This window comes from Chelonia mydas, chromosome 17 (assembly GCF_015237465.2).
Source record: "Chelonia mydas isolate rCheMyd1 chromosome 17, rCheMyd1.pri.v2, whole genome shotgun sequence".
Classification (NCBI taxonomy): domain Eukaryota; kingdom Metazoa; phylum Chordata; order Testudines; family Cheloniidae; genus Chelonia; species Chelonia mydas.
Genome location: NC_051257.2, coordinates 12,156,796 through 12,170,438, shown reverse-complemented (window position 1 = coordinate 12,170,438; position 13,643 = coordinate 12,156,796). Strand labels below are relative to the sequence as shown.

At 44.3% G+C, this 13,643-nt stretch overlaps 1 protein-coding gene across 1 annotated transcript in view; it reads left to right on the top strand.

Moving 5' to 3' along the window:
- Positions 1–9,599, top strand: part of SMTNL2 (smoothelin like 2) — a 45,009-nt gene extending 35,410 nt beyond the window's left edge. Inside the window, exons 7-9 of the mRNA XM_007054177.4 lie at positions 151–268; positions 1,771–1,922; positions 7,957–9,599. Coding sequence (XP_007054239.2) covers positions 151–268; positions 1,771–1,922; positions 7,957–8,083 — 397 coding nt within the window. The 3' untranslated portion in view covers positions 8,084–9,599. The remainder of the gene's footprint in view (positions 1–150; positions 269–1,770; positions 1,923–7,956) is intronic.
- The last annotated feature ends 4,044 nt before the right edge of the window (positions 9,600–13,643 follow it).

The window sequence follows — 13,643 nt, the reverse complement described above, 5'->3', positions numbered from 1 at the left end:
TCCCCTATGCATGCCTCACATAGGCAAGGGGTGGCAGAAGAAAGGTTGTGTTTATGGGTTCTTTACTGTCTATGTCAGGGCACGCAGCTGATGTGAAGACATTCGGATTAGTCTCCTCTAGTCAAGGTTTTCTCCCTTTTCTTCTTCTAGAGGAAAAGGAGAGTCCAAAGCAAAGCTGAAGCGGTCACAGAGTTTTGGGGTTGCCAGTGCAAGCAGCATCAAGCAGATTCTACTGGATTGGTGTCGCTCCAAAACCATAGGATACAAGGTGAGAAGACATCACTGCTTTCCATTTTAATTCTTTCCAGGAACTTCTTTGAGTATTTCTAGAGAAACTGTACTCAAAAAGTGTGTTCCACAGCTAGTGAATCTAAAATACACTAGATCATGGGTTACATTTATCGCTGGTCTCCTAAAACCCCAAGAAACGGTGTGTGTATTGCTTAGTTCATTTGAAGTGAATGAGACTACTCACATCATCGAAGTTAGTGCTTAAGGGCTAGATTGTTTAAAATATTTAGGCACTCAACTCGCCATAGGAGTTAGATGCCTAAATTTCTTTAAAAATCTGGCCGTCGGTGCTTTGCTGGATTGAGGTCTGAATTGTTTGCGTTTACAGGATTCATCTTACGCTTCTGCATTCTCTGCTAATGGCAGTGCGTGCCTCCTTTATTCTACATAGTGAGATGTGGATAGGGCTGGAGATTACTCAGTAGTACTATTACCTGGAGACAAAGATAACTTAGTTATGCAGCAGACCAGACTACTCTCCATTGGAATTAGAGATGTTTAATCATATTAAATGCTTGAGGTTAAATTCTCCCAGTTTCAGCATGTTCGTGTCTATGGGATCGCTCCAGTGTAACTGAAGAGAATCTGACCTGGGGGAGGTTCCGTTAATGTTACATAGCATTAAACTGCATTGCCTAATGCAATTGCGAGGGAAAGGGACAATTTCCTAGATTTATAAGAACAAAAGAATGCCCCATGCTACAGTTCCATTCTGAGAACACAAAATATTATTGTTGTTGAACACTAAACTCAAGGGTATGTTCCAACAGATAATGAAACCGTCAGTCTGACTTTTGTAGGGTGGGGAAAAGTCTAGCATCATGAAGCAAAAGAGCCCAATTCCATTTCGTTACATGGGTGCAAATCCAGAGTGACTCTGGCTCTTTGCTGTAACGGCAAATGGGCCAGTTTCTGGACTGTCCTACACTGTGTGCAGTCCCTCTGGGGCAAAGTGTCCCCACATTTACCTTCAGACAACTCCCTTAAAGTTAACAGGGCTATTCAGAGTGTAAGTCAGTACTAATTTGACCCTAAATGTGAAGCAAGCAAGTACAGGTTAGTCTTTATACGACACTAAGCACTGCACAGAAAAATACCATCCTCCGGTTAGTGACTACTCCATAGGTATAAGTAATACTCTCGTAAGAGTAGACAAAGACAGAGGCTGATCCAATGCCCATTGAAGTTAATGGCAGTGTTTCCATTGTCTTCACTGGGCTTTGGACCAGGCCCGTAGACTAAACATCTGCTTTGCACCTGTGCTAACTTTCGCAAAAGGGCTGAGGATGCCAATTCTCCTCTTAGCTGAAATAACGTAATGGGTGTACAAACAAGGAAAAAAAACCATAAGGCATCTGCTAAGTACTCTGCATGTTCCCTTTGGTGAGTAAGAGAAGGGCAAGAATACAGCCGTCAGTGAAGACGGCTGCAGTTCCCAGCTCTGTACATGGCCCTAAAGCTCTGTTTGCATTCTGACAGCACCTTGATCTACAGAACTTCTCCTCGAGTTGGAATGACGGGATGGCATTCTGTGCCCTGGTGCATTCTTTCTTCCCCGAAGCCTTCGATTATAATGCGCTTGACCCAGCTAACCGCAAGCGGAACTTTGAGCTGGCTTTCACCATGGCTGAGTGAGTATCACTTTAGATCTCTGTGAAGTGCATCCAATTAAAGTCTCACAAGACTGTGCGGCAACAAAGTGTGATCATTTCTCTCTCATACCCTCCATCACAAGCTTACCCTTCTTATGCCAGAAAAGGGTAGTAAGACTTTACAAGACATCACATGAAGCAGGAGGCTCAGGAATCAAAAGAGGCATTTTTAGCAGATGACTGGTAATCAATAAGTTGTTGCAAAGAAACTCCAGGGCTCTGTGTCCCAGTCTGTCTTTGGATTCATGCACTCAGATTCTTGCCTGCCAACTCCAGTTCTCCCTATCAACCAGAGCTATTATATACACAAGGGATTTAGGAGCATCAGTACCATTTGAAAATCTGCCCCATAACGCTTAGCACCAGAGTATCTATAAAGCACTTATCACTGTAGCTTCTAATAGCTGGGTCCTGCTCCCACAGCAATCCAAGTCAGTCTTGCTACTGACATCCGTGGGAGGCAGGACTGGGTCTTTAGAGTGTGGGTTCGTGCACTAACGTGAAGTTCTGATGCGCTTGATTTAGGTCTGGAAATTCATGGTTTTCACTTTAACACTTTCAGAAGACTTAACTTGACCTTTCTATTGCACATCATAGAGCTTCCATTCAGGTTCCATTCAGTAGCTTAAGTTAACCTGGGCTGTTGTCTAATCGGATGTTGTTTCCCTCTAGTCCTTTGAGGGAAATAAGTTAAAATAGCTTTTACAAATTCTGCTGACATGTTATTATTACTGCATATTCCCGACAGGTGGCTTTTCTAAATCCATGTAAATATCCATCTGGAAAGCTCTTAAACCTTATAAATTTTATTAATTGAGATTTGGAAAAAGCCAGAAATGGTCTTAAGATGGATTAGTAGTAACTATGACAAAGTAACCAGATCAGACCATATGACTCGTAACTGTTGACAGCCTATTGGATTTCAGTGTAGCAGAGAACAGAATACATGCACTTTCCTTGAGACAGCTGGAGGGTGGGTTATACAGGGTGACTTACGGGAAGATACAAGCAAACTGAATTTAAAAGAAGTTATTATTCCATTGTTAGAAAATTGGGTCACTTTAAAAATTACTCTCAGCCAGATCCTGTAAATTGGCGGATGCCCTTGATTTGACTAAATTGGTCTAGCTCCATTGACTTTAACGGTGTTACACTGATTTACAGCAGCCTGGGATCTGCCCCTCCAACTTTAACTTACGAGGTCAAGGATTCTTTGCCTTTGAGTGGAAAAGTTTAGGATTTGGAACCAGGAACCAAAACAACAGTCCCAAAAGTCATGATACCATGGTGCCTAATCAGTCAAACTCACATTTACAATACTCTAACTTGGCAGATAGGACAACTGCCTTTTGGCATCCCCTGAAAGGGAACAAGGGTGGCTATTGCAAGGACACTTGCAATGAGAGATTATCCCCCCCCACCTCTCAACAAGCCTATCATGGCAAAGTATGTGCAAGACACGGCCGTTGTCTTTATTTTTCTGTAGCTGTAAAATGATGTTGATCCTTGAAATAAACACAAAATTAAGTGGCGAAACAAATGTAAAACATGCATTGGTCAAGAGGCTGTACATGAGTGGTCTTTGAGCAGACACTAGTTGTGGTGTTAACATACGAAATAGCGAGGAAAGTGGAATGCAGTACCAAAGGCCTTTTACTGGTCCTGCTATGCGTGTTTACAGGATGTATAGAACTAGTATGCCGCTGGCCTATATATACAGCATGATTCTGTGTACTTGCATTTCTGCAATCGACACTTTCCTTAAACTGAATTTCTCCTGACTTTTGGGTGACTAAGGAACATACGATCAGACTCTCATGTTTGGTTTTTTTGTTTTAGTGGAATACCATTGTTGTTTAGAACAACACTTATTTTGCTTTGTGAAATACTGTTAGGAGGGACGAAAGTTATGTCTGTACACTCTTATCATTGTCAATTAAAGCAATTAAAATGTCAGCCTAGGGCTCTGTTGTTAACACACACATTTGTCTAAGGGCCCGTCTCTGCTGGGGAGTGATTTGTACCGGTGTAGTTAGACAGGCACAAATCCCAGTGTAGATGTGCTGCACCAGTGCAACTTAGTGTGGTTTGAAACTGGAGTAAGCTGCAGCAGGGCTTGTCTACACGCTGCGTTAGTGCGCCTCAGTGGGGTTTGAATTGTAGTGTACACCAGCATGTTGTACGCTAACTGGCCCACATGCACCCTGCTAACCTACACTAAAAGTTCCTTCGTGTGTGTTGAGTCCTGTTTCACACAGTACTATGTTAACATGCACTAGGGAACTTTTAATGCACACCAGCTGGCTCCACACAGGCCAGTTAATGTGTAACACGCTAGATGCAGACTAACACGCTGTGTAGACAAGCCGCCAGTATTTCATCAGTGCGGTACATTTACACTAGTAGTTGGCACAAATACCCTTAAGGTCTGTCTATATTGGGGTACATCTACACAGGGGTAAAAAACCTACAGCTGGCCCGGGCCAGCTGCCTTGAGCTCATGGGGCTCGGGCTCTGTAAAACCGCTGTGCAGACGTTCAGGCTTGGGCTGGAGCTCAAGCTGCGGGATCCTGCAAAGATGGAAGGTCCCTAAGGTCTACGCAGCAATTTGTAGCCCCGGAGCCTGAGCCCATGTCAGCTGCCCCCAGGCCAACTGCAGCCATGCCGTGGGTCTTTTATCTCTATGTAGACATACTCTAAGTCTCTTAACTAGGACTTGAAAAATATTCAGTACTATTTTGTTCCATAGATGGTAGCAAGAAAAGCAAAACTACCAAGAGATGCCAGCTGGTGGACTATTGATTATAGATCACAGAACTCTCCCAGTGTCACATGGAGTACAGATTCACTTGCTGTTAAAGGCAGAGCCGATTTAATTGTGTTTCCCAGCTGCAAAGGTCTGCAGATATATCCCTCCAGACTCCTCCTGATGTGTCTTCTATTGCAGGCCAGTGGGAACTTCAGATGATGTTTCCTCTCTTTCTTCCCAAGAGTAAGCATCAGGAACAAAGCTTTGCCCTAGTCAGCACTGTCAAGACCAAATCCAGGCTAATGAAGGAGCAGATGGCCTAATGGAGAATGTAGTATTAGCACTCTTCTTGTTAAAACCCTAGTATGCTCTAGCTCATTGTAGCTTCATAAAGGACCTGATGTCTGAAACTCTGTGTCGTGCTATAAAAGCTAATCTTCCCATTAGGCCAGTCGTCAACATGTATTGGGAGCGTTCAAAGGTAAAATCAAGAATCAGACAGCAGTCAAAGCGAATCACAAGGAAAGCTCTGAAGTGCTACAGTTTATGGAAAGTGGCTCATTTTAACAGTTTAGAGCATTCCACTAAATTCCGTTCTGCCATTTTCTACGTAAAGAAACATTTACTGGTCTTAAGGGGTTTGACATTATACTGAAGCTTTATTAGGTAATTGCTGCAACGTAAGTGTGCCATCTGAGTGGGATGATTTTATAACCAGCCTTATAGTGTTATTTCACTACTCTTTGGGAAAATGGGCTCTATAGCCTCTATTTGAACAGAGAAGAGCCTACATCCTTTCTAGCTGTTTATGATACAAGTCACAGGTGACTCTTACTGAGCTTTTCCAGTAACCATCATAACAAAGAAACCGAGGTTTACAGACACCTCAGGGAGTTAGTTATCCCACTCTCATTGACATTCAGTGGGAATTGGGCAACGAACTCTGAAACCCCTTTGAAAATCCCACCCTCATACCCGATTTAGATGAGGTCTGCATGCGAATCTCGCCCCGCTGGAAAGATCAAAAGGATGCAGCAAGTGGTTTAGTTTTCTGGAGTGAGATTTGCAAGTCTCCTCCTAGTTATGTCCATGAGAGTTGACTTCAGTGGTAGCAGAGAGGGGGGCTAGTGCTGTGCATTTCTGAAAGATCTCAGCCCTGCTTGTTAGGCGAAGCTCTGTAAAACAGATTGAGGGATCACACCACGCAGTTGCGTCATCCTGCGTGTTTTGGCACACCGGATCAGTGAGTGAGACCAGCCAGGGTTTGCTAAATTCATAACAAAGGGGCATTTTTCAGCTATTTGATAATTTTGTTCAATTACAGAAGGAAGGAAATTTTAAGCTGCTTGACCCAATGTAAACATGACTCATACTCAGCTGCTGTGCAGTTTAACTCGGGTAACAATAAGAGCGCTCCATGGGGTACACAGTCAGGTTCAGCATGCTCTTTCCAAATAATCACAGGATGCAGCAATGCACGGCTACAGGCACCTACAGCTTTTGATGTAGCTTCAAACACTGTAACACGGACGTACAGTAGGCCCCACTCGGAGTGAAGTTTTTCAAATCAAAACTTCATTAGAACTGGAATCACCGTTTGCCATGAAGCAAAACTCTCACTATAAAGGCCATGCACCGTATTTGAGCTCGCTGCAAGCGAGGTCAGTCATAGATAAATAAAATGATAGGGGAAGATAATCTTTCTTACTCCTGCTCCTCATTAACAATCCTGTGAGTAAGCCTCAAGATTTTTTAGCTGGTTGATTTCTGACATGAACTATAATAGAATGCATTACCTCCCACACGCCTCTCTCATGGCACAGGGTGGCTCTGTACAGCCCTGGTTTGGTCTTCCCCTTTTCTCAGGACTCTCTTAGGTTTCCTTATGGTTAACACCACCCCAGCCTAGGGCTGGTTCAATAATATTTACAGTTCCAAAACAAAAAAAATCCTCAGATAAAGTCCATCACCACTACACATAGGTTCATACTCAGCTTTAGCACGTACAGCCAGTCCTGGAGCTCTTCTTCTGTCCCTGTTGGCTCTTCACCGAGCAGCCACTCTCAGTCCTTCCTAGCTGGAATTCAGCCTTCTCATGCACTAGCCCTCCCCTTATTCCTCAGGGGCTCCTGGCTCTGTACCCTCTACCACAGCTGTCTCCCCAGCCGGAGCTGAGAGAGATCCGTGGGTAGTCAACCTTCCCCTGCTGGTGCCTGCCCCTTTATAAGGCCCAAGTGCTTTCCCTTAAGCCCAGTTGGGCAGCAGGTAATCAGTCCCAGGTGCACTGGACCCCTCCCTCCCTCTCCAAGGGACCAATCATCCTGTGGCCCAAACCCAGCTTTTTTCATAGCCAAGATGGTGTGCCGAGATAAATGTGGGCTAGACCACAAGAGACTCTGAAAATTCAGTAGTAACCTATTAGAGAAGAGCTGCCTGTGGAAACGTCAGCTTCCACCTGGCTGTTGTTGACTCCGACCTTGGTGCTTTCTTTTAGACCAGAGAAAGACTGGTCTCTCTCATTTCCTTCCACATGACTTAGGTTCTACTGGACAAACCTCTGTCTGCCCAGTGTGCATCATTCCACAGCCCTTCTGTCACCCCAGGCCTCAACAGACATCTGCTCTTCTGCCTCATCCTGGATCCTAGCCTGTGTCAGCCCTTGATCCTGATGGCTATCCAGGACTGCTGCCTGGGTCACTCCCACCTAAAGCAAACATCCAGGCCTTCCTCATGAATTCCCTTGCCATTTCACTTACCCCTGTTGTCCTCTGCAAGCATCCCTACTGGCTGACAGAACAGCCCTGGGTTCCCCTCTGAACAGCTGGAGTGACCTGGGCTTCCTTTCTCCTGCAAGTGGGAGAAGAGGATTTGCAAACCCGAGGGACCCTGCTTGCTGAGGCCCAGGGCAAGGCAGGGGAACTGTGGCATGATGAGAGATAGGGATGCATCCAGCAAAGCATTAGGGGCTTGATCTAAAGTCTATTGAAACAACAGAAAAAAATCCCACTGAGCTTTGAATCAGACCATGAGGAGAAAGGAGAGACATGGAACAGGAATGTTCCCTGCTTACAGAAAATGGCAGCCTTCAAGCAATACATGAGCTTGACTGTTTCAGTGTTAACTACAGTGTTATAGAGATTTCTTTGAGAGAAAATTCCACTGTTTGATACAAGCCCAAGTGATTCCGATATCGGGGTAGCAAATGGATACTGGAAATTGTTGGCGATAACCCTGTTTGATGGATCTGTTTTGGTGTTACTGCAGGAAACTGGCTCACTGCGACCGCCTGATAGAAGTGGATGACATGATGGTGATGGGACGCAAGCCAGATCCCATGTGTGTTTTCACCTATGTGCAGTCACTGTATAATCACCTGCGTCGCTTTGAATAAACCCACCAGGGAAGCTTGAATACAACCCCATACTGAGACGACTCCGGTGTTTTCTCAACAAAAGGAGAGCAGCGTTTTGAGAATAGAACGTGGCCACTATTGTTCACGCAGAAGCTTGTTATCGTCCCTGTGCTTGCATTCAGCCTTGTCCCTGCTTACACTGTTGCCAAGCAGGGCCCCAAATAGTGTTGATCACAGCAACGGGCCAGTAAAATATAGGGAAAGGCAGAAATCGTCATTCTGGTGCTAGTGATAAGTTGTTTTAAATACAGTTGTGTTAAAAGATTGAAGAAAGCTAAATTATAAGTCTCCTTCTGGTCAGCTTGGGACACATGGCTCTGTATGGTAAGAGCACCTCTGCTTCAAAGTCATTCTCTCCTACCACAGTTTAAGCCACACAGGAGAATGTAGATGATGTTTTCTACTCCTCTACCCAGTGTAACACACAAGAAACAGAAGGCAGCTTACACCAAGACTTTACAAAGGAAGGCAGCCTCTGCTCTAGTGAATACAAGTTATTTGACTTCCACCATTGCAATATCACCATGCTCGGGTGTGCTTATTATGTTATGTGTGTGTGTGCAATGTGACAGCTGCTGGTGGGGGGTTTTAAAAATCAGTGGCCCATATGGGGATTGAAACCACAGCCCAGGGCCTTTGCCACTTAAGCTAAAGGAGTTACACACTTCACTTGCAGCAGTAGTAGGCTATTATCTTTTATCTGCATCAGCCACTAGGGGCAAGGGACACAACCCACCGAGTGTCTGAGCTCAACTCCCCATATGGGCTATTACTGTGTAACAGACTCCACCAGCGTGTGCTAGTGGGGGGGGGGGGAGGAGGAGGGGGGGAAGAGGGCGCAAACTTGAAAATCTTTTGCTCCAGTGGTTGGTTGAGGCCTGTGCAGGTCCTGGCTTAAGTCCTTGCTAAGGAGGCATAGGGGGAGCAGGGCTGTTACTTGTACGCAATTATGTATGTGTTCATAAATTTAGTGCTTACAAACCAGCGAGTCCTCAGGAGTCCTATTTAACAGGTACAGCACAGGCAGCAGCGACGTGCCTCCACCCCAGCCCTAGGAGAGATCTCCATGATCCATTCCCTCCTCAGCCTCCCTGCTGAGGGGGCCTGCTAAGGTGCCACTGAGTATAAATGATTTGGGAGTTTTGGAACACCTTGGGCTATTTCTGATCTCAGTTAACCCACAGTAACCCCCAGTAACGTCAGTGGTGTTATTCCAAATTTACACTTGTGGGGAAAAAAAAAAAAGAGATCAGATTCCACCCTCTGGCTTCTGTTCACTAGATCAGCAGCTTTGTTTTTGCAATGAATGTAAAAAACTGAAGTCCCATCCCCCCAGAACAAACTAATAGAACGTAACAACTGCCAGGCAAGCAGATTGCTCTTGCTAAAGAATGGTTTTTTTACCTGCATCTGTTTCTGTTCCTCACAGATATTTATAAAAATGACTTTGGTTCTGTATTGATGACCATTTATAATAAAATATATGTCAAACTCCTTTTGGCTCAGTGCTTCTGGCTGAGTAGAGGATAGAGCAGGAAAGAGATTCCCAGAAAAGTTTTTTCAAAACTGAAATATATTTAGAATTTAAAGGAAAAAAAACAACACACTGGGTCCCATTGTGATCTCAGTCACAGGGCTGTAAATCCAGAGCAACGTCATTGGCTTCAGGATGTGACTGAAGCCGCTGGGTCCTTCTGCAGTACAAAGGATAGTAATATTTAGTAGGCTACAACTATTTGCATGGTAGGGACTATCACAGCTGCTCTCTGTATGAGTGGCGTGCTCCCTACCAAGGCTCCTCCTTCATCTACACGGAGATGACCTACTACTAAGGATAGTAGCCTAGGACTCAGACTGAATTCAATTCCCTGCTCTGCCACTGATATCCTGTGTGACCTGGGCCAAGTCACTTAATCTCTCTGTAAAGATGAGAAACTGAGGCTCAACGGGGAAAATAGCACTGTCCTACTGCCCAGGGGTGTTGTGAGGATAAATATGGTAAGATTTGTTGATACTATGGTGATGGGAACCGTATGTGTACCTAAGAGATACAGCTCAGACTGTCCCACAGATCATCCTGCTTCTCCTCAGTTGGCTTCTAGAGCCAGCAACTGCTGCCTGCTTCCCCCCACCCCACTTTACAGAAAACTGGCAACAAGAGTTTTTTAAAATGTAAATAGTAGTTGAAACTACAGTTTTTAAGCATGTGCAGCTCAAACGCTGGACTTGCTAAATATAGCGGGCCAGATCCTCGGCTGGGGTCAATCACCATGGCACCCTTGAAGTCAATGGAGTTACAGTAATCTGGCCCAACTACATCACTGCAGTCCCCTTCTGTACAACGCACAAGCTTGCTCAATTGAGTCAACACAGAGGGACAGGAGGCTGGCCTCTCACTGCAGAGTTAGGAGCCAGCCCAGAAGGGACAATGACGCTAACATGGATTGCTAAATGCACCATCCCTGCAGGATTTTCACTACTTTGGCCACACTCCTATTCCTGTTGAAGTCAATGACAAAACTTCTGTTGGTTTCAATGGGAGCAGGATCACTCTCTTCCTTATAACAACTACACTATCTGAGCAATCACTACAGAACCAGCACGCGTAAATGTGCGTGCAACTGTCGAAAAAATTACCAGGCTGAGGTGGTTCAGGCAGTTCCAGATCCATTCGTCCAATGGACTGAACTCAGCAAATGAATTTACATGGTCCAGGTCATAGTTTGTTGAGTTACAGATCTTCTCCCCCTCACTGCCACGTTCTCATCTTATCCAGCCTTTTTTGTTCCAACATCTGAAGCAGGACTTCCAGAAACCTTGCAGAGATAATTAGGGCTGAGCCCCTCCTTTGCCAACTGCATAGCAAAGACCAGGCAATAATTAAGTATTCTCTCACTATAACAACTTTCTAAAGTTTGGTTGTTCTGAACAGTGGGCCAGTTGATAAGCTGGTGTAAACACATGCAACTCCATTAATTTCCGAGGAGCTTCTCTCAGTTACATCAGCCTAAGTTTGGCCTGAAACTGAACAAACCAACACATGGGGGTTGGGGGGAAGATAACAAACAGAAGTTTTGGGCCTCACACTACAAGAAGGATGTGGATAAATTGGAGAGAGTCCAGCGAAGGGCAACAAAAATGATTAGGGGTCTGGAACACATGACTTATGAGGAGAGGCTGAGGGAACTGGGATTGTTTAGTCTGCAGAAGAGAAGAATGAGGGGGGATTTGATAGCTACTTTCAACTACCTGAGAGGTGGTTCCAGAGAGGATGGTTCTAGACTATTCTCAGTGGTAGAAGAGGACAGGACAAGGAGTAATGGTCTCAAGTTGCAGTGGGGGAGGTTTAGGTTGGATATTAGGAAAAACTTTTTCACTAGGAGGGTGGTGAAACACTGGAATGCGTTACCTAGGGAGGTGGTAGAATCTCCTTCCTTGGAAGTTTTTAAGGTCAGGCTTGACAAAGCCTTGGCTGGGATGATTTGATTGGGGATCGGTCCTGCTTTGAGCAGGGGGTTGGACTAGATGACCTCCTGAGGTCCCTTCCAACCCTGATATTCTATGATTCTATGAGAAGAGCTACTGACTGTAGTTACCCACACCACTTCCCTCACAGTTTTCAAAGGGAATCCCTCGAACAGGAAACACACACTGAGGTTTCCTAGTTGCACTTCAACTGTGAAATGTTTTGCTACCCCCTTCATGCTGAAAAGTGTTGGATCAATTCAATCAGAGAGATGAGCCCAAGCTACACCATTCCAATCTGGGTCTGAACTTCCCCAAAGTTCAGAAGGATTTGGATGGAGAGTTTTCTTCCAATCCAAATAGTTTGGTCAGAGTTTTGGATCAGGTACCAAACAGCCCAAAGTTCAATGGCGTTTGGAGTGGGAGTTTGGCTCAGGCCCCATCTCTTGTAGAATATATTATTGCCCAATATAAACAAGGCTGGGGCTCTTGCTTTTCTAGCAAACTGGAAAAGAATAAGGAAAAGCCATTAACCGAATACATAAACTGACAGTTCAAGCTGGGGGGCATCCTGCTGTTTATAATGCAGATATCCTGTTGCTAGTGTCACAGTGGAAACAATTTGAAAGCCTTTATGCACATCTGAAAAATATAAGGTGCCACATCCCAGTTACTGCTAACCTTCTAGCTTTTACGGAAGTGGATAGAGGTTTGGCACGCTTTTGCCTACTTGTCAGATAACGCTTTGGTGTTCTGAGTTTTAACATTGTCCTGAATGACCAAAATCATGATGGAGAGTAAAGGTGTATACACAACTATTGCTCAGCAAAATGTGTTCTGAGTTGGAAAGCTCTAGACTGCTATTTCACAGTAATAGTCAAAGCCTTTATCCTGTTGAAATGCTCTGAAAGCAAACTGTCTTTAGAGCCAGAACATACAGACCCTTTCTCACAGCACAGCATCACTATTTTCTCCATTAACATGGTCAGTAGGGACATTACAGTATGATTCTTACTAGCCATATACCTTGCATCACCCCAGATTCATTCACATAGGCCGCCGCTCAAAGGGCTCGCGCTCCATTGATTTCAATAGGACATAAGCATGAACTTAGGTGCTTTGCCAAATCAAGGCCAAATGCAAATCTACTGAGGCACGGAAAGCTGAAGTGACTTGCCCAAGGTCCTCCAGAAAATCTGGGTTCTATTCCTGGCTCTGCTACTTGTATGGTGGGGGTATGCTGCTTGTATGCCCCAGGTTCCCCATCTGTAAAAATGGGGATAATGATAGTGACCTGGTTTGTACAGAGCTCTGCAAGATACACTGATTAAAAGCATTATAGAGAAGATATATTCATGAAGCAGTCACAGGCCAAATATTGTGCAGCACCAGACTTCCTCTCCTTCACCGTTTCAGACGTGGCCACTGACTTTGTCTTTTGCATTTAGCTAGTGGCAAGTAACTATTATCTTACAATTATGATATATTCTTGGACATCTGTTTAAAAATAGTAGAAATATGAGAGCTCATTATAAAAAATGAACTCACTTTCAGCTAAATTTAGCCTTGTCGGAAGTTTTTTTTTTTTTTTTTTTAAATCAACATTGTAAATTTTGAAAATTTTCAAACCAGCTCTACAACACACACATGTACGTATGTTGCACTGGCAACTTTTACTCATTCTTCATCTTGTCGGCTTTCTCAATTTGTTAATAGTATGTGATCTAATTTATAATGAAATATAAAATTAGTTGTGCATGAGCTTGCGCTAAAACTGAAGCCTTTAAGGGACCCCTCTGCTGGATTTCTTTATATTATTTTTCCGGCTCCACAAATACCTGTTCTTCAAAAGGGAGAACAGGAGACCAGCATTTAATAGAGATTAATATAAGTGGTATATATCAGATTCAACGGCAAATGGCAGTTTTGAAATAGATGGCTCACCGGTTTTCTAATGTCCTTCTAAAACAACTTCAGAGCCAGTCCTCAATGCATACAAAAGAGCAATCATGTTGTTCAGTGGCACTTCAAGCCTCCTTGTAAGACCAGATTATTTTGCATTCAATTTCTGCAA